Below are 18,643 nucleotides of genomic sequence, written 5' to 3' on the forward strand. Positions count from 1 at the left end.
ACAGCGGAGGACGTCTCCGCTGTCCGGGGCGATCTTAAAATGCTGACGGGCGGCATTTTAAAATCATCCGGGACAGCGGAGGACTTCTCCACTGTCCGGGGCGATTTAAAAGCCCCTGGGAAGGCAGGCAGGGGGGACAAAGACTTTCGCCCCCGCCAGCCTTCAGAAGAGGTCCGGCCCAGGCTTCGCGGACCTCTCCGCAAGCAGCGGCAGCGCTGCCGCTGCTTGCGGACAGGTGCCAGCATGCCGAAGCCTGCGCGCGCTGAGATCAGCGCGCCCAGGCTTCCCGCCCCGCCTCCCGGCATCAGGGCATCGTCCCGATGCCGGGCGGCGGCAGAGGCGTTCCCCCCCGCCGCCCGGGATCGGGGCATCATCCCGATGGCGGGGGGCGGAGGAGGCGTTCCCCCACCGCCGCCCGGGATCGGGGCATCGTCCCAATGGCGCGCGGCGGCGGAGGTGTTCCCCCCCGCCGCCCGGGATCGGGGCATCGTCCCGATGGCGGGCGGCGGAGGAGGCGTTCCCCCCCCCCGCCGCCCGGGATCGGGGCATCGTCCCGATGGCGCGCGGCAGCGGAGGCGTTCCCCCCCCGCCGCCCGGGATCGGGGCATCGTCCCGATGGTGGGCGGCGGCGGAGGCGTCCCCCCCCACCGCCCGGGATCGGGGCATCGTCCCGATGGTGGGCGGCAGCGGAGGCGTCCCCCCCCCGTCGCCCGGGATCGGGGCATCGTCCCGATGGCGGGTGGCGGAGGAGGCGTTCCCGCCCCCCGCCGCCCGGGATCGGGGCATCGTCCCGATGGCGGGCGGCGGGGGGAGGCGTTCCCGCCCCGCCGCCTGGCATCGGGGCATCGTTCCGAAGCCCGGCAGCGGCGAGAGGAGGTGTCCCCGCCCCGCCACCAGGCTTCGGAGGAGGTCCAAGGACAGCGGGGAAGACGCGCTGCGCTTCCCCGCTGTCCCTGAGATTTCCCTATGGGCTGTTGTCTTGCGAAGCAAGCCCATAGGGAAATTCGTTTTGCGAAGCGCCTCCAAAACGGAAAACCCTTTCGTCTAGCGGGTTTTCCGTCTTGCGAGGCGTTCGTCTTGCGAGGTACCACTGTATCTTGTAGTCTTGGTTTATTAATGAGATTGGGCGGTATGATTCTACTTTGAGGCTGTCTTTTAGTGGTTTTGGGCCATACCCATGTATTTTACAGGTGTGTCTTCCACTGCCTCCCGCAGTTTGGTCAAACTCATGTTGGTAGCTTCAAGAACACCCTAACTTAGCTATTTAGGGAGGTCTTGAAATGAATCATAGAATCATAGACTCATAGAGTTGGAAGAGACCACAAGGGCCATCGAGTCCAACCCCCTGCCAAGCAGGAAACACCATCAGAGTGTTTCATGTGTGGACTGGGCCACCAGGGCAAGCGTCTGAACCTTCATCTGATAGGAAATGTTTTGCAGGAGTGGGCAACAGATAAAAAATGTGACATTGAGGAGGGTCATATGGCGGAGGGAGTGAGAGTGAGAAATGTCCATATTTTCAAATGAGGAATGTTGGAGAGTATGCGTACAGTGTACTCTGCCTCCCCATTTTATCCTCAAAAAACCTGGTGAGGTGGGTTATGTGGATAGACAGTGACTAGCCAAAAGCATTCTAGTGAACTTCATGGTTATGTGCTAAACACACTTTGCTTCTACAATAATCAAACTTCAACACGATTTTGCAGGGAGATTAATCCATTCCCCACTTCTTTCCAGAACCCACCCACCACCTCAATCAAGTGATCACATCAAGAGATATCTGTGAGTTTGCTCACTTTTATTCAGCCTTAGGCCAAACATGGATACATGGATATTATTGAATCTGGGATAGGCTGAGGAGGGAAAACTGAGGTTGTGATGCTGAGAAAGGGGTTTGCATCACTTTTCACCCTGGGATTTCTCCTCAGGCCTCTGGGTGGGCTCCACGGTGCCTGCTGTGCGGGTAAACGTACAGGAGTATGAAGTGCCGTTGTTCCAGTCAGAGTAGGGGATTACCACCTGGCTGAGGGCCAAGAGGGAATCCTTGATGCTGCCCTTCAAGACTCGGGGGTTCACATGGTGACCTTCAAGGAGGGCATTCTTCGCCCACTGGACAGAAACTTCACTTGCATTGAGCCCTATGACCATGCCGGTGAGGATTGTCTGTGCTCGCTGAAGGCTGCTTTCTTTATGGTTGGCGCGATAGAGGTTCTCATGGAGACCGTTCCCTTTGTCTTTTAAAGTTTTGGGGTGGGGAAAGTATGAGAGAAAGGGAGAGGCAACAGCTATTAATTTTAGACATAATTGATGGACAACATTTATGACACCGTTTAGTGCTGATTATTTTCTGCTGGATTCTCTGACAAACATTTTTAATCTGTAGATAGAGGCTGTAAATACTTAATGAAAGCTTTAAGGAGCAAAGGGGATTTAACTGAAGTTCTTGTGTGTGTGGACCTGAGTAGGAAGATCTGTGGCACATACATGGAGCTTCCTTGAGCTGGATGAGGACACGGTGGGATAGTGGAGATTCCAGGAATATTTACACAGCTCCTTCCCCCAACATACCGTATTTTTCGCACCATAGGACACACCGGACAATAGGACGCACCTTGTTTTAGAGGGGGGAGAACAAGGGAAAAAAATTCTTCCGCTTTCTGCCCAGTGCCCCTTCAGTGAAGCGGCAGGAGGCGCTGCACAGAGAGTGGGAGAATTTTTACCCCTCTTGTTTTCCCGCTCTAAAACAAGGTGTGTTTAAGGTGCGTTCAGGTGGCTACCTTGGAAGCCTGGAGAGCGAGAGGGGTCGGTTCGCACCGACCCCTCTCGCTCTCCAGGCTTCAGGTTCCTTTCGACCTGCTCTTTGGGGCTGGCGGGGGGAAGCCCACCACCAGCCCCAAAGAGCAGGTCAGGGAGCAGCGGAAAGGCGCAGCAGAGAGGCTCCTGCCATAGGCGCGCGTCACCTCTCCAGCCGGGAGAGGGTCGCAGGGCTATGGCGTCTTCGCTCCATAGGACGCACACACATTTCCCCTTCATTTTTGAAGGGGAAAAAGTGCGTCCTATAGAGCGAAAAATACGGTATATAAAGAAAGCGCCCAGCACAAAAAGCACCCCAGCCTTCCCAGAGAAGGTATTGGTGTATAGGCTGGGTTTGAAAACCAAGGATAGCTAAAAACGTCGCATATCCAATGATACCATCTCTGCACAGTTGCTCCTGGAAACAATCATCCAGCTCCCAAACCGTGCTTTTCAACGGAAAACTAAGTCCCAACTGTGTCGAGAGTTTTTACCTTCAGGTTCATTGACTTTTGTTTGGGACTCAGGGTGGGATACTCGACAGACGAAGAGGTTACCCTCCGAATCGCCTAGTGGTTTAAGGCTGAAGTGTGCTGTGTTACCAGTGCTTGCACTTATGATGCCGGAGGTGTTATCTGATTGGCCACCTTCCTCCCACGTGATCGTCATGTCCATGGGGACAAAGCCAGAGATAGTGCACACCAATATTGCACCTAAGGGAACAAAATAGATAGACAGACAGACAGACAGACAGATGAAATTCCTGGTTTTTTAATGACTTTATATTACTGTTTTTATGGTTCTTCTGATATTGCTTTACAGTTTTTATGTTGCTTAGTGCACTATTTAAGATTTAAGCAGCTTAGAAACCTCTACTTTTCATCTCAGTCCTTCCAGTCTTGCTTTTGTCTGCCATCTGTTCTTACCTACACTCCTGTGATTTTCCTTCTCTCTGACCCTCTTTCCCATGCATATTCTCTTTTCGTGGACTCGTAGAATTCTAGAATTGGAAGGGACCCCAGTGCTCATCTAGTCCAGCCCCATGTAATGCTTACTTACTTACTTCATCAAAACTTTTCTAGGCATTACAAATATAGGACATTCTAAAACATTTAACATATATACAAATAAACAGCCATGTAAAATATATAATGATGAGGAATTTCATTGGGATTCCTTCCTGCTAAATAGTGCCATTTAGCACTCGAAGAGATACTATTAACAAAACCTCAGCCCCCCTTGCAGTTAATTCCGGGTTAATCGGAAATTTTCATTGCGCCGTGATGTTAGACTACCCCAAAAAGGGGGGCAGCATGCGTTTGCGTAGCAGCTTGTAAAATGGACAGTAGAAAAGGATATGTTCTACAGTGTCTGGCACATTCAAAGAACATCCACAATGTCTATCATTTCTGGGGATGTTTACAAATCTGCCCTTGACAAAAGCTGAAGGAAAAACATTCAGTCGGGCTACGATAAAGGTCCTGAGTTGTATAGAAATTATTATTTTTGAGATATGTGACCCTGTTATCTTGGGAGAGCAAATTATACAGTGGTACCTCACAAGACGAATGCCTCGCAAGACAAAAAACTCGCTAGACGAAAGGTTTTTCCGTTTTCGAGTTGCCTCGCAAGACGAATTTCCCTATGGGCTTGCTTCGCAAGACGAAAACGTCTCGCGACTTTGTTTCCTTTGTCTAAAAACCGTTAAAACAAAGGGTGCTTAGCTTGAACAGCTGCAGTTGCGACTTGACTTCGAGGAGCAACTGTTAGCACGTGGTTTGGTAGCCTTTTCTCAGACTTTGCTCACTTTTGAAGCTTTTCCAAAACTTTTCCAGAACTTCTCTTGCATCCATTTGGTAAGTTAAACTTCTAAAACTTTTTTGGGGGGTTTTGGATTTTGGGATGGGGTGTTTGGGATTCAAGGACTTGGTGTTGTGGGGGGGTTTGCGATAATCTGGGAGTTTGTGGGGCTTTTTTTGGGAATTTTTATGATTTTCTGTGACCATTGGGCCAGGTTGTATTTTTTTCAATTTTTTTTTCTGAGTTTGAATTTCTGAGTGCTGGCTGGCTGGGGGAACAGTTGGAGAGGTTTCTGCAGGAATCTGGGAGCTTGTGGGGCTTTTTTTGGAATTTTTATGATTTTCTGTGACCATTGGGCCAGGTTGTTTTTTTCAATTTTTTTCTTTCTGAGTTTGAATTTCTGAGTGCTGGCTGGCTGGGAGAACAGTTGGAGAGGTTTCTGCAGGAATCTGGGACCATTGAGCCATGTTGTTATTTTTTGAATTTTTTTTTGTCTGGGTGAGGGAACAGTTGGGGAGGGGTTTGCTGCAGTTGGGGAGGGGCTGGGGGAGCAGTTGGGGAGGGGTTTGCAATTTCTGTGTGGTGGGTGGGTGGGTGTCTGTGGGAACAGTTGAGGTTTTTGAAGACATTGGTGATTTTTGAAGCTTTTCCAAAACTTATTTTGCAGCCATTTGAGGTTTCTGAAGACTTCGGTGATTGATTGTTGAAGCTTTTCCAGAACTTCTCTTGCATCCATTTGGTAAGTTAAATTTTTAAAACTTTTTTGGGGGTTTTTGGATTTTGGATTTTGGGTTGGGGTGTTTGGGATTCAAGGACTTGGTTCTGGGTTTTAATTTCTGTGTGGTGGGTGGCTGGGTGCTTTTGAATTTTTTGGATTTGAAGCACATCGCTGATTTTTTTTTCTTTTTCTGAGTTTACGAAGTTAAGAGCTGTGCTTCCATGGGACCCAAGAAGACTGCTGCTGCGGTGGCCGGCGAGAGGAAGAAGGAGAAGGTGACGCTGGAAATGAAGAAGGAGATCATCCGGAAGCACGACGGCGGAATGCGTGTGACGGACATCGCCAGGGAGTACGGGAGGAATCCATCAACCATCGGGACCATCCTGAAGATGAGGGAGAAGATCCTGGTGACTGATGCAGCCAAGGGAGTCACCAGGATCGTGAAGAACCGCCCAGCTGTTCTGGAGGAGGTCGAGAAGTTGCTGCTCATCTGGATAGAAGAGAAGCAGCGTGCAGGGGACACAGTGCCTGAGGCCGTCATTTGTGAGAAGGCCAAGGCCTTGCACGCTGACCTCATCCGGGAACAGCCAGGAACCTCAGGCGAGCCAGAAGTCTTCAAGGCAAGCAGAGGTTGGTTTGACCGGTTCAAGACAAGATCTGGCATCCACAGCGTGGTCAGGCATGGAGAGGCTGCCAGTTCTGATGTTCCTGCGGCTGAAGACTTTGCAGCGGAGTTCCTGGAGGTTGTGTCCTCCAAAGAACTGAGGGACATTTGCCAGAAGTGGAAAGATGTGCAGGCTTTTGCACAGTGGCACCACCCTGACAAGGACCTGACATGTGACCTTGCGAACACTTTTGATACGAGGGTCATGTCGTCTTTCAGGGAGGTGCTGAAAAGGCGGATGAAGCAGCAGACTATGGACAGGTTCTTGAGCAAGAAGCAAAGAGTGGAAGAGGAGCCTTCTTCGAGTGGTCCCCCAGAGTCTTAGAAAATGTACTGTACACTTTGTTGATTTTTAAATGTTTTTCTGTCATGTTTAGAAAGTTAATTTATTTTCCCTTCAATTTTTGAACTGCTCTTTACAGTATGTGTGACTTTAAAGAGCAGTTAATAAACTGTTGTTGTACCAAATTTGGCTTTGTTTGGACTTTTTTTGACCATAGGAACGCATTAATTGATTTTCAATGCATTCCTATGGGATATCGTGATTCGCAAGACGAAAAATTCGCTAGACGACAAAACTTGCGGAACGAATTAATTTCGTCTTGCGGGGCACCACTGTATGTACAGCTGACTTGATGTTGTTTCCCCCCAATGTACCTTAATCTGTTTTGACTATTGCAATAAATATTGCTCTCTCGAATTATACAAGGGTTTCAAGATCTGATTTGAATACCAATAGATCTGATATTCCTATGTAAGAGTTGGAACTTCTGGATTCATCAGAGTCCGTAAGTAGGTCAGAGAGTAGACTCAAAGGTTGGCAACAAAATGGAAATGCAACCAGCATTTTATAGTGCTAGCCCACACTCAATATTCCACCGTGTGTATACCTAGTTCTGCACACATTGTCTCATACATGATTGAACTGGGGAGCCCCAGGAGACATCTCAAGACGGATGTGAGGGTGATCCGACTGAGACATCTGTCACCCCATTGATCGCCAGGGGTGATCTGAGTGACCTGGCTGGCTAGGCAGGTGTCCCCCTGTTTCATGTGCGTCCCTCCCGAAGCTGCACGCTCGGTGGAAGAGGAAGACCATCCCAGATAGGACTGTATTGTTCTTCAGTCAAGGCTTGATGATAGCTGCGCTCCCTGTATAGATAGAACCTCCCTGATAGAACCTCCCCCTGTAATGCAGGAATCTCAGCTAAATAATCTCAGCTACATAGTTTGTGAGACCCCTGCCTTCTTTGCCCCTATCAGAAGAATGTCTCTGCTGTCCCCCAAACCTACAAAGATCTCAGCACACAGAAACAGGCACTTACAAATGTTAATAAAAGGGTATTTGTTTTGGAACCATGGGATCCGTCCCTTTGGAATGACTATCCCGTTTACTGCTGGCAAATAAGCAGAAAAGTTGGAGGAAGAGAATTCAAGGGTTGTTATTGCTCTGTTTCTAAGGGTGGTTCCAGATGCCCAGATTTCAGGTAGATGCATGAGAAGGCTGCACAGAGGAAGGAAAGAGAAGCAAGCTCACCTGTATCAGCCTGGGAAGAAGTCAGTGGCAGGCTGGCCCCGCAAAGGAGTCCCACAAATGGTAAGACGATCTTGGCCCACATTTTAGGATTCAGTGTGAATGGCATGTGGGCCACCAGGCCTGCTTATATAGCATCCTGGGAGACTTTGGTAATATATATGGTAATTGGGATTATGTAATTGGGTGGCGATGTTTCTATTTTGCTTAATGTATGTAGGGTATGTATGTAGGGTTTCATATCAGCATTACTCGTGCCGGTTCTCTGCTGTTCATTTGTGTTTCTTTGGTGGTGAGAGAGATTGGGGTTGGCCTATGGTGTGGTTGCTTGTTTGTGATTGGCTGTGGTGATCTTTGTTTTGGTGTGTGAGTGGGGTGGGTGGGTGTTTTGGATCAGGTTAGCCATACTGATTTTTATGCTGTTGGTGGCTTATTGTCATTGTCTTGTTGGGCTGTGTATGTGATAAAATGGAGTCATACCGGGATAAAGGCGTCTTCTTCTGTTTGTCCCCATGTCAGTTTCAGTTTATTGGTTAATTTTTCTAGTAAGGCTGTTTCCCATACTATTTGGTACCATTGGTCCATGCTTACTCCTGACAGGTCTCTCCAGTGTCTGGTTATGGTGTTTCTGGCTGCTGAAAGTAGGTGGGTTATGAGTTCTTTGTGGTGTAAATGGGCATTGTTGTCTTGGAAGATGTTTAGTAGGGCCAGTTCTGGGGTGGTGTCTAATACTTGCTTAGTTATTTTACATATTTCTTGTATGGCTGTTGTCCAGAATAGTTGGATTTTGGGGCACTCCCACCACATGTGGAGGTATGTGCCTGTGGAGGTGCACCCTTCTCCAGCATTTTGGTGAGATTCCTGGGCGTATTAGCGCTAGTTTTCTTGGTGTTAGGTACCACCTGTAGGTGAGTTTCAGAGTGAGTTCTTTACTTTTCGTTGATATGGATTTAAAGGGGGGTTTAGACCACAATCTGGTCCATTGAGTGGGGTTAATCTCATAGCCTATGTCATTCTCCCATTGCTTTTTGATTGCGACTAGGGGGTTTGTGGGATTTTGTAGTAGTATTTTGTATATTGCGGATACCATCCCTTTACCGTTTCCCTTTGTTGTTAGGAGGAGGTTTTTGAAGGTTGTCAGGGGCCTAGTTGCTGCTGATTTTACCACTGGGTTGTATAAGAGGGCGTGTAGTTGTTGTTGTGCTAACCAGGGCATTTGGGTGTCTTCTAGATTGTCTTGTATTTCTTCTGTTGACAAAGGTTTGTTATTTTTATAAAAGTCTATTAGGCGATATAAACCTTTGGTTTGCCAGGTTTTTATCTGGAGGTTTTGTGCTGCATGGTGGAATAATGGGTGGTACGCCAGGGGGATTGGTGGGGATGGGGTTGGGGGTAGTTTGCCTATTTCTGTTTTTTATGTGAGAAGATAAAAGAGTGTAGTTTTCTCTACCAACTGCGGAGTTGGGTTGGGGGGGTCCAGATTGGGTGGGTTTGGAATAGGTAGGTTAGTTTTGGGAGGGTGATCATTTTGATCATGGCTATTTTGTCTGAGAGAGTGAAATTCATGTTGTTCCATCTCTTTAGGTCTTTGTTAATTTGTCGCCCCAGGGGCTTGTAGTTGTGGAGGTACAATTTATTGAGGTTTCTGGTTATTTGTACCCCTAGGTACCCGAACTTGGTGTGGCAAAGTTTTAATTTTTGTGACCTTTGTGAGTTCATTATGGGTGTGAGGAGGGGTGTTGAAGCACATAGCTTCTGACTTTGTAAAATTTACCTGTAGGCCCGACACCATTGCAAATGTGTTGAGTTCTCTGATTAGGGAGGTTGCTGTGCTTAAGGGGTCTGGTGTTGTGACCATTAGGTCGTCTGCAAAGAGCCCTAATTTATAGGTCAGTGTTTCCCAACGTTTTTTGGGCAAAGGCACACTTGTTTGATGAAAAAAATCTCGAGGCACATCACCATTACAGCCCCGTGACGTCAGCGCGCAGCGTCACGCCGGGAGGGAAGGGCGCCGGGGCGCTGCTGCTGCTGCTGCCGCCGCCGCTCCCGGCAGGCATGGGCCCAGCTGAGGCGGCGGCGGCTGTTGTGGTGGTGGCGGTGATAGCGGGCGGAGGAGGGGGCGGCAGCGGGGCCGAGGTGGCCGCCGGCGGCGGGGGAGGCGGCGGCGGGTGGAGCAGGAAGGCGGCCGAGGCCGGTGAGGGAGTAGGGTTGCCCGGGGCTTGAGGAGCCGTCGCCGGGAGTTGCTGCTGCTGTTGTTGCTGCTGCTGCCCGGACATGCCGGCCTCCTCCTCGTCCGCTGTCTCGCGCTCCTCCCTTTTGCGCGCGCTGCCCCGCCGCCGCCCCATTGGCCGGGTCCTGTCAGCTGATCCTGTGTTATTTCCTGTGTGTGTGTGTGAGGGGAGAATGGAGAGAGAAACCTCGGCACCACCACCGCGGAGCCGCCCCTGGCTCGACGCGGATCCTCGCCGCCGCCGCCCCGCCTCTCGCCGCCCGCCTCGCCCGCCTCCCTCCCACGGCACACCAGGCAACGTCTCACGGCACACTAGTGTGCCGCGGAACACCGGTTGGGAAACACTGTTATAGGTTGTGCCTTTTATTTCCACTCCCTTGATGTCTGTGGCTGCTCGGATTCAGATTGCTAAGGGTTCTAGAGGCAGGATAAATAAGAAGGGAGACAGTGGGCATCCTTGTTTCATGCCTCTTTGTATAGCTATAGTATTAGAATCTATATTGTTAGTTCTGCATTTTGCTGAGGTTTGGGAGTATATTTGTTTGAGGATTTGTAGGAAGTTGGGGCCAAATTTCATGTTAGTTAGTACTGCTAATATGTATTTCCACTCTAAGCAATCAAAGGCTTTGAGGATGTCTAGGAACATAATTGTCAATGGGAGTTTAGTTGCCTTGCTGTGTTCAATCAGGTTCAGTTGTTTCCTGATGGGGTCTGTTATATTGCGGCCAGGGACAGAGCCAGTCTGGTCTGGGGCTATTAACTTGTGTAGGAAGATTTTTAGGCGGTTGGCCAAGATTGATGTGAATATCTTGTAGTCTTGGTTTATTAATGAGATTGGGCGGTATGATTCTACTTTGAGGCTGTCTTTTAGTGGTTTTGGGATGGAGACTATTTTGGAGTGGGTCCAGGTTTTGGGGATGGGCCCCCCTTTTATGATGTCGTTGAATAGGCGGGTCATGTAGGGCATCAAGGGTTCTTTGAATTTCCTATAGAATTCTGCTGTGAAGCCGTCTGGGCCTGGGGCTTTGTGTGGTTTCAGGTTTTTGAGTACCGCATCTATTTCCTCTGGGGTGATAGGGCTGTCCATGAATTCCTGTTCCTCATTAGTTAGGGTAGGCATGGTCAGTCCTGCTAGAAATTTTCTGATTTCCTTCTCTGGTGGGTTATGGGAGGTGTATAGTTCGGAGTAGAACTCTGCAAATTCTGAGGTCATTTCTTTGGGAGGAGAATGTTATGTTGCCATCTTGTTTGGTGATGCAGTGTATTCTTGTTTTGAGTGCTTTTTTCCTACATCTATTTGCTAGTAATGTCTTGTTCTATTTTGCTAATTTTTGAGGAGGTTTGTTTTTTAAGGAATGTTTCTCTTTTATGTAAGCTCCTCTGGTGACAGCTTTCATTGCATCCCATAGGAGGGGCGTTGTTGTTGCTCTAGCCAGAATGGTCAGCTCTGAATTGGTTCTGTTCAGTGATTTCGCTCAGTGTTTTAGCTCAGTGATTCAGCTCAGCTCAGAGGGTGGCCGCATCTGGCTGTGCTCTGATGTCCATCAATCCCACCTTCGTTGCCAGTGTTAAGTTGTGGGTGAACATATCAGACGACACAGCAATTCTTCAAACAGCTCTTGTTTATTCACAGGCCAGAACAGAACTGAACTGAAGAGTTCAGCCAGCCTGCTTATATAGAGCTCCACTAGAACGCAACAGTAACCATTTTCTGTAACTATTCAATCACTGAACGTCACTTTCAATCCCTTATTTGCATATGTGGACCTGAGTGAAAACTATCTACAGTATCCCCCTGCTGGCCCAGGGTGAGAACCTCAGTACATAACACGTTCTGCCCTTGCAAGGAATTAGTTCTCTCTGCCCTTGCAAGGAATTAGTTCTCTCTGCAGCCGGCCCCACCACTTTCTTGTTTAACGTTCAAGGATTTTGAAAGGAGACTGGTTTCTTTGGGCCTGTCTTCTTACTTAAAACCAGTGCAGCAGAAGACTGAACAGGCTCTGTTCTGCCCTGGCAGGTGGGCAGCCAATGGCCTTTCAGCAGCGAGGGATCCCCTCTCACCTGAGCAGGCCTCTCATTGGCCAAATCAAAGTGCAGGAGGTGGCGGGAACTCCACCTGGGCCATATCAGCACCATGCTTTAAGCAACTGATGTATTCAGCATGGCAGGGTTACTCCTTTCTTTATTTTTCACACCAGCTTCACAGCAGCAAGACGACCCCAAACGTTATCCCAACTCGTTGATAATATTATCTGAAACTACATGAGGCTTTCCCAGAATTCTGCTTTCTGGTCAGGAAATATTGCTCCTCTCAATGACACATGTTCCCCAAGGAGTAGAGGAGGCCCTGTCTTGTAACATTCACATTCATCAGTATTGGTAGAAAAACTTCTTTAAAAATGAATCTGTAAGCCTCCTCAATAACTCTAACTCCTCTCTCTTTTATATCCAGGTTACAATCTCTGCAAAGGTTTAAATGTCATGGTTTCTCCTGCGGCAGCAGCAGGAGGCCCCATTAGCTAAAGTGGTGCTTCAGGTTAAGAATAATTTCAGGTTAAGTAGGGACCTCTGGAACGAATTAAGTACTTAACCTGAGGTACCACTGTAATAGGCAAGGAAATATTTGTTAAGTAGTATCCTTCCTTCACTCACGCTAGTGAGTGATGTAGCAGAGCAAATCCCCTCTATATTCACGGGAGCTAGTTGAGTTGAATAGGATCCAAAATGCAGGAGTCTGATTGGTCCTAGAACAATAGGCTCCAGAATGCAGCAGCCTGATTGGTTCTAGAACAATAGGATGCAGCAGTTTGATTGGTCTGCAGGAGCCACCCAATCCAGCGCCAGGTGGAAGTGAATCTGCTACCTGATTGGCCTACTGGAGAATCCTGGAATTAGCCAATCATGTGGGCCCCATTGTGTAATAATGTATATAAAGCAGACGTTTTGGGGGAACTTCCATTCCTCGCTACTATGAGCTGAATAAAGAGCATGAAATCCACACCCAACTCCGACTATATTTCAGTAGATTTGTTTGAATCTCTACAAGATGACTAATCCAATCTGACTTGCCTAGATGGATTATTCCTGGTGTCCCCTTTTCTCCCTCTTAAAATACAGTAAAGACTCACAAATCTGTCTTTAAAAGTATAACAATAAGTTTACTCACAAGTTGTTCACAGTACACATCCTAGAAGGCAGGCTTTAAGCTTCAGGCTGCAAACATAGAACGTGGCTTACATCCTTTGTGAGGATGGGCCCAAATGTTTGTAAGAATGAACTGAGAGTTAACTGAGACAAGATGACTGCGTGACCTGCCCTTTTATAGAATCATGCCCATCTGCTGAGTCACTTACAAGGGGAACAGGAAGTTAAACACCCGCCTGACAGTGTCCACTCTAGGAAGCAAACCATGTGGTAATTGACTGTACTGATGTATTACATCCCACACCATATCCCATAACCTCTGCACAGTTACCTAGATAGCTCCTTCAATGTGTGGAATGGGCCACCAAGGCAAGGATATAAAAGTCTGCCTCCAATAGACGTGCACCACCTGTTCATCTAAGTCACCCTAGGCTGGGTAAACATTGCGTGACCAGGTGGCGACCTTCCCAGGGACAACCAGAAAGGAATAATGACTCATGACAATGTGTTATGGAATGGAAATTTGGACACAACTTTATTAACCTTTCAAATATAGGAAGACCTTGGCTTAGGTATTGGGCGTGTATCCCTCCCAGCCCCCCAGCCAGGAGAACTAGGGCTCCTCAGTGTAAATGGGATATGGGGGTGCCCCGCAAGACACATGTGGACGCAGGCAGCCCACCCCATATCCCCTCATGCAGGGTAGTTCACTGACAATCTTTCAGTGTATGGCCAGTGAGACCCTCATAATGTCAAGCCCCCTTCCCAATCTCAATGTCAAGTTAGCGCCCAGGGAAGATGGGGAGCCAAGGGACTCTTCAAAGGGACGTGGGCTAAATTGCAGCTACGCTACAAAGTGAAAGGTAGCTGCAAGCCCATTGCCTTTTAAAGACCAGCTTAAGGAACAATCCATGATGGGTTAATTGCTTCCATAAAGAAAAGGGGGAAAGTGAACAAAAAGTCTGACTTGAAAATTCATTTTATGTGAATAGTAGTGTTTTCAGCAACAAATGCTAATGAGGAACAAACATGGAGTAGCTAGCATGAAACACCCGTTTCCAAATACTTCCTTCATCAGTGTATTGCTGTAAAGCTGCCAGCGTTGGATGCCAGAGATTGGTCTGACTCTGACCAGGAAGACAGTCCCAGACAGAGCAGCCTTTAACAGAGGAGGAAGAGAAGAACTGGGGCCCCCTTCCTTCAAGATTCCCAGTAACAGGGAGAAAAGTAGATTCAGAAGCATCACAGTTGGAGGTTGAGGGAAATAGACAGCCCTGATAACTTTGCTAGGTAACCAGGAGGGAGGGAGCGTCTGGAAGGCTCTGCCTTTGAGAGCAGCGGTGATGCTGCTCCTTCCCCTCGGATTAGGAGGCAGGAAAGGATTAAGGAGCAATGGAAGCACAGGGGCAGGATGATGGGGAACTGGCGATTCGTGCTGCGGAAAGGCAGGAGACTCAGACTGAGCAACTGACGTCTTGAGAGAAGTTGGCTCGATGCCACTCTCTCTGTGTTATTGTAAATAAATGGACTATAAGCCTGCCGGAGACTCATTAATTCTTATCAGAAACTTCCGTGCATGCCTGCAGACCTGACAAAAGCCAAACACACAAAAAATATTGCTATCTGTTCAATATACGATCTATAAACATTTTTAAAACCATGAGACCCTGCTCATGTAAATAATCAATTCCATCAATACAATAAAAGTTGTATTGTAAATATTGAACATAGATTACGGGCAAGGGAACCTTTTATAGAAAGGTACCGTTCAAAGACAATGATTCCTTCAGGTCTAAATTCACATCTTGACCTGAGTTCTTATATTTAAAGGTTGCTTAATCAGCTTAACCCCTTTTATGGGCATTTGTATTGTAACATTTAGCTAAGCAGTATTTGGCAACATTTTCAGCATGAAGGTGTGTTTCAGGTTTTCGTATTTTGTATTTTTGATAAAACTTATGTTGGAAAGACGTGCTATAGGCTAGCTACTCCATCTATCTTTTACTCAATAACATTTGATGCTGAATACACTGCCATTCCCATAAATTAAATTTTCAAATCAGCCTTTCCGTGTACATTTTGTTATTTTGCTTTAGCTTATGCATACACGCCATGTTTTTGTATTTAATTGCTTTCAAGGCAGCCTCAGAAAATTTAGGACAGTTGACGTGTATGTTATTCCTTTCTCACTAATGAGTCTAGTCACAAGGCAGCGGAGGTGTAAGGTCAGAGTGTTCCTTCTCTGTTTTGCTAATTCTGCATCTTGTCCTCTAAAGAAGATTGGGATAGTCATTTCCAAGGGAAAGATCCCTTGATTCCAAAACAAATATTTCTTTATTAATACTTGATACCAATCTAGCAGAGTTAGCATGCAGCAGAGCAAAAGGCAATGAACAGTCCAAGGATCATCTCATTCTTTGTCAGATGCCAAGTCACAATGATCATCAGACACTGGTCACAAGACTTGCATGTGCAAGAAAAGGGTACACGTCTCGCACGTACACCAGGTTTACCGGCAATTAAAAACCTCAACCTGTTCTCCAAGCCCTTCACAAAAAGGAAAGCAATGAGGGGACTAATAAAAATCAAGGCACATTGTCTTCCTTTGCATTTTCTGGTATCTTCAATTTGCACTTAAGTCAGTAATAATGTACTACGCCGTTTATTTCCAGAGAAGTAGCCCTGTTTGCAGCATCAACAAAGAGCCTATATTTACCCAGAAAAAAATCCCATTAATGCATTAATACATGAGCATTTGCTTACTTTTTACACACCGTTGCTGGCTAAAGGAAGCAGAAGAGGAGAGAGAAAAAGAAAACGAACTGTCTGATGAAGAAACCGTTTCTTACCCTGGAAAGACTAATTGGGGGAGCGATTTTTGCCCTTTTGGCTCCTTTCTGATCTTGTCCGCCCCCTTCTGCTATGCAAATTTATATTACACAACCATATATAGATATATATATGGTTGTCTCCGATGCTAGTCCTACTCAGAGTAGACTCACTGAAATGAATTTAAAATCCAACCATTAATTTTGGCCACCTGTCAGCCACTCAAACGTCATACCTTCAGGGTAAAAGCCAGCGACAGTGCACACCACTATTGCATCTAAGGGAACATAAATATTCAAATAGACAGACAGACAGACAAATAAATAAATAGATAGATAGATGTGATTCTTAGTTTTTGAATGGCCATGTTACTCTTTTTATGGTTTTTCTGATACTGCTTTACAGTACACTGTTTAAGATTTTTTTTAATATAAAGCAGCTTAGAAATGATTTAAAAATCAACAAATGAATAAATGCCATAGGTTAAAAATCAACAAATGAATAAATGCCACAGGTTATTTGCTTTTGTCTGCCATCTGTTCCTCTCAACACCTCTGTGATTTTCCTTCTGTCTGACCCTCTTTCCCATGCATATTTTATTTTCAGAGAATCATAGAGTTTTCGAGTTGGAAGGAACCCCACTGCTCAGGAAACGTGGTCAGCTGCAAGAATGATGTAACGGAGAGTGACGAATGACAACTGGACACGTAAAAAGAAATGATGCAGATATGGGAGGAAACGATCAACTTATGTTTGCAACAGGAGCAGGAAACCTGATTTTAAGAATTTGTATTAAATTAAAGTAATTTGGTTGGATTTGAAATAATTTGGAAAATAAAAAGTACAACGTGAGAACACAAAATACATAATCCTGTTCCTCAAACTTTAGCAGACAAGATGCAGAATTAGCAAAATGGAGAAGGAACACTCCGACCTTCCACCTCCGCTGCCTTGTGTGAGGATCCTTCCTTCATTGACACCTTGTGACTAAACTCATTTGTAAAATAGATTTTGGCAGTAAACCCCAAGGTTTACTGCCAATATACGTATACCTCAATTGTCTCAAATTTTCTGGGACTGCTATGGAAGCAATCAGATTTTTCCTTTGCCATGAGATGTCCCAATTTAAGCTGCTCTTAAAGGGGCAATGGGCTTGCAGCTACCTTTCACTTTGTAGCGTACCTGCAATTTAGCCCACGTCCCTTTGAAGAGTCACTTGGCTCCCCATCTTCCCTGGGCTCTATCACTGTTCTGCTCTGGGCCTCCTTGTTGCCATCTCCAGAGCTGGGTGTTCCAACTGCATGGAGGACCCAGAGACCAAAGGGAAAGTCTCAGGACTTGGAAGTGGCTTGCTCTGCCTGTCCCCGTCTCCTGGTCTGCCAGTGCCATCGTCTGCAAAAATGTTAATCAGGCAATGGCTTTTTCCACCTGCTTTGCTCCACAAGCAACAGTTCCCATAATTCCTTCAAGGGAGGGGGCAGCTATGACTGTTAAAGTAGTATAAAAATGTTTTAAATAAATGACATGGCTGGTTAAAACTAGTCCAGCACAAGATGGAAGAGGAGGAAGCAGACCAGCAGGGCCACACTCTGCACTTGTAAGGAAGAAGTCAAGGAAGTGGTAGCTGGTTGGGTTTGGATTTGGTTTAACTTTACACCAGCTTAATTTACTGGGCTTGAGTTACGCCAGCTTTTTGTACCTAGGGTTGTTCTTGAATGCATTATTATTGCATCAACATTTTCAAAGCGCCGGGTGCGGTTTGCAAAGCCTCACAGAATTCTTCATTAGGCAAGATGTCTGGTGAAATGCAGAATATTAGTGCTACTATGCCATGTAATGCTTTGCCATTAATTAATACTGATGGCTAACAGATTTATACTGTGAGATATCTCCAAGCCCTTCACAAAAAGGAAAGCAATGAGGGTAGTAATAAAAATCAAGGCACATTGTCTTCCTTTGCATTTTCTGGTATCTTCAATTTGCACATAAGTCAGTAATAATGTACTACGCTGTTTATTTCCAGAGAAGTTGCCCTGTTTGCAGCATCAACAAAGAGACTTGGGATGCTTTAAAAACGCAACACATTCCTACGTTTACCCAGAAAAAACTCCCATTAATGCATTAATACATGAGCATTTGCTTACTTTTTACACACCGTTGCTGGCTAAAGGAAGCAGAAGAGGAGAGAGAAAGAGAAAACGAACTGTTTGCTCCCCACTGATGAAGAGACACTGTGTCTCACGCCCTTTCCCTACACATCCACCCTCTCCTTCTTTGAGCCTTCTCTTTAAGCCAGAGGTTTTCAACTTTTTTGAGTCCATGGCTCCCTTGACCAACTACATTCTTTCTGCGGCACCCCTGTGGGGCTCATTTATGTCACCCTTGCCTGCAGAACTGGCAGCTTCTCACCCTTTTCCACACACCCTCCCTGGTGGAGGGTTCCCTCAGCCTCCTCTCCTATCTCCTCTCCTTGGGAGAACTCCGGATAGCCGCTGCTGCCTCTCCTGGTCTCAGAGCTGCCCCCTTCCTGCCGTAAGAGAGGTGCCTCCTCACACAGCCCCACGGGGCCCTGGGAAGAAGATGTCCCCAGACTTGGTGGCCCAATGGAGACTGGCCAAAGGTGAAAGTGAGGCCAGCATCTTACCCAGGGAGCAGCAATGGCAGCAGTGGGCCCTGCTGAGGTATGATGTGCTACCAATGCGTGCACTTATGATGCTGGAGGTGTTACCTGATTGGCCACCTGCCTGTCACATAATCATCGTGCCTTTGGGAACAGAGCCAGAAACAGTGCACACCAATATTGCACCTATGGGAACAAAATCGACAGATGAAATTCCTGGTTTTTTAATGACTTTATATTACTGTTTTTATGGTTTTTCTGATATTGCTTTACAGTTTTTATGTTGCTTAGTGCACTGTTTAAGATTTAAG

The 18,643-nt window shown here is 46.8% G+C and overlaps 1 protein-coding gene across 1 annotated transcript in view; it reads right to left on the reverse strand.

Moving 5' to 3' along the window:
- Positions 1-1,796: 1,796 nt before the first annotated feature.
- Positions 1,797-18,643, reverse strand: part of LOC114582622 (uncharacterized) — a 35,556-nt gene continuing 18,709 nt past the window's right edge. The window contains exons 2-3 of the mRNA XM_077916917.1: positions 3,288-3,506; positions 1,797-2,234 (exon numbers count right to left, since the gene is read on the reverse strand). Coding sequence (XP_077773043.1) covers positions 1,900-2,234; positions 3,288-3,506 — 554 coding nt within the window. The 3' untranslated portion in view covers positions 1,797-1,899. The remainder of the gene's footprint in view (positions 2,235-3,287; positions 3,507-18,643) is intronic.

The sequence above is a fragment of the Podarcis muralis genome, chromosome 13 (genome assembly GCF_964188315.1).
Source record: "Podarcis muralis chromosome 13, rPodMur119.hap1.1, whole genome shotgun sequence".
NCBI classification, from domain to species: domain Eukaryota; kingdom Metazoa; phylum Chordata; class Lepidosauria; order Squamata; family Lacertidae; genus Podarcis; species Podarcis muralis.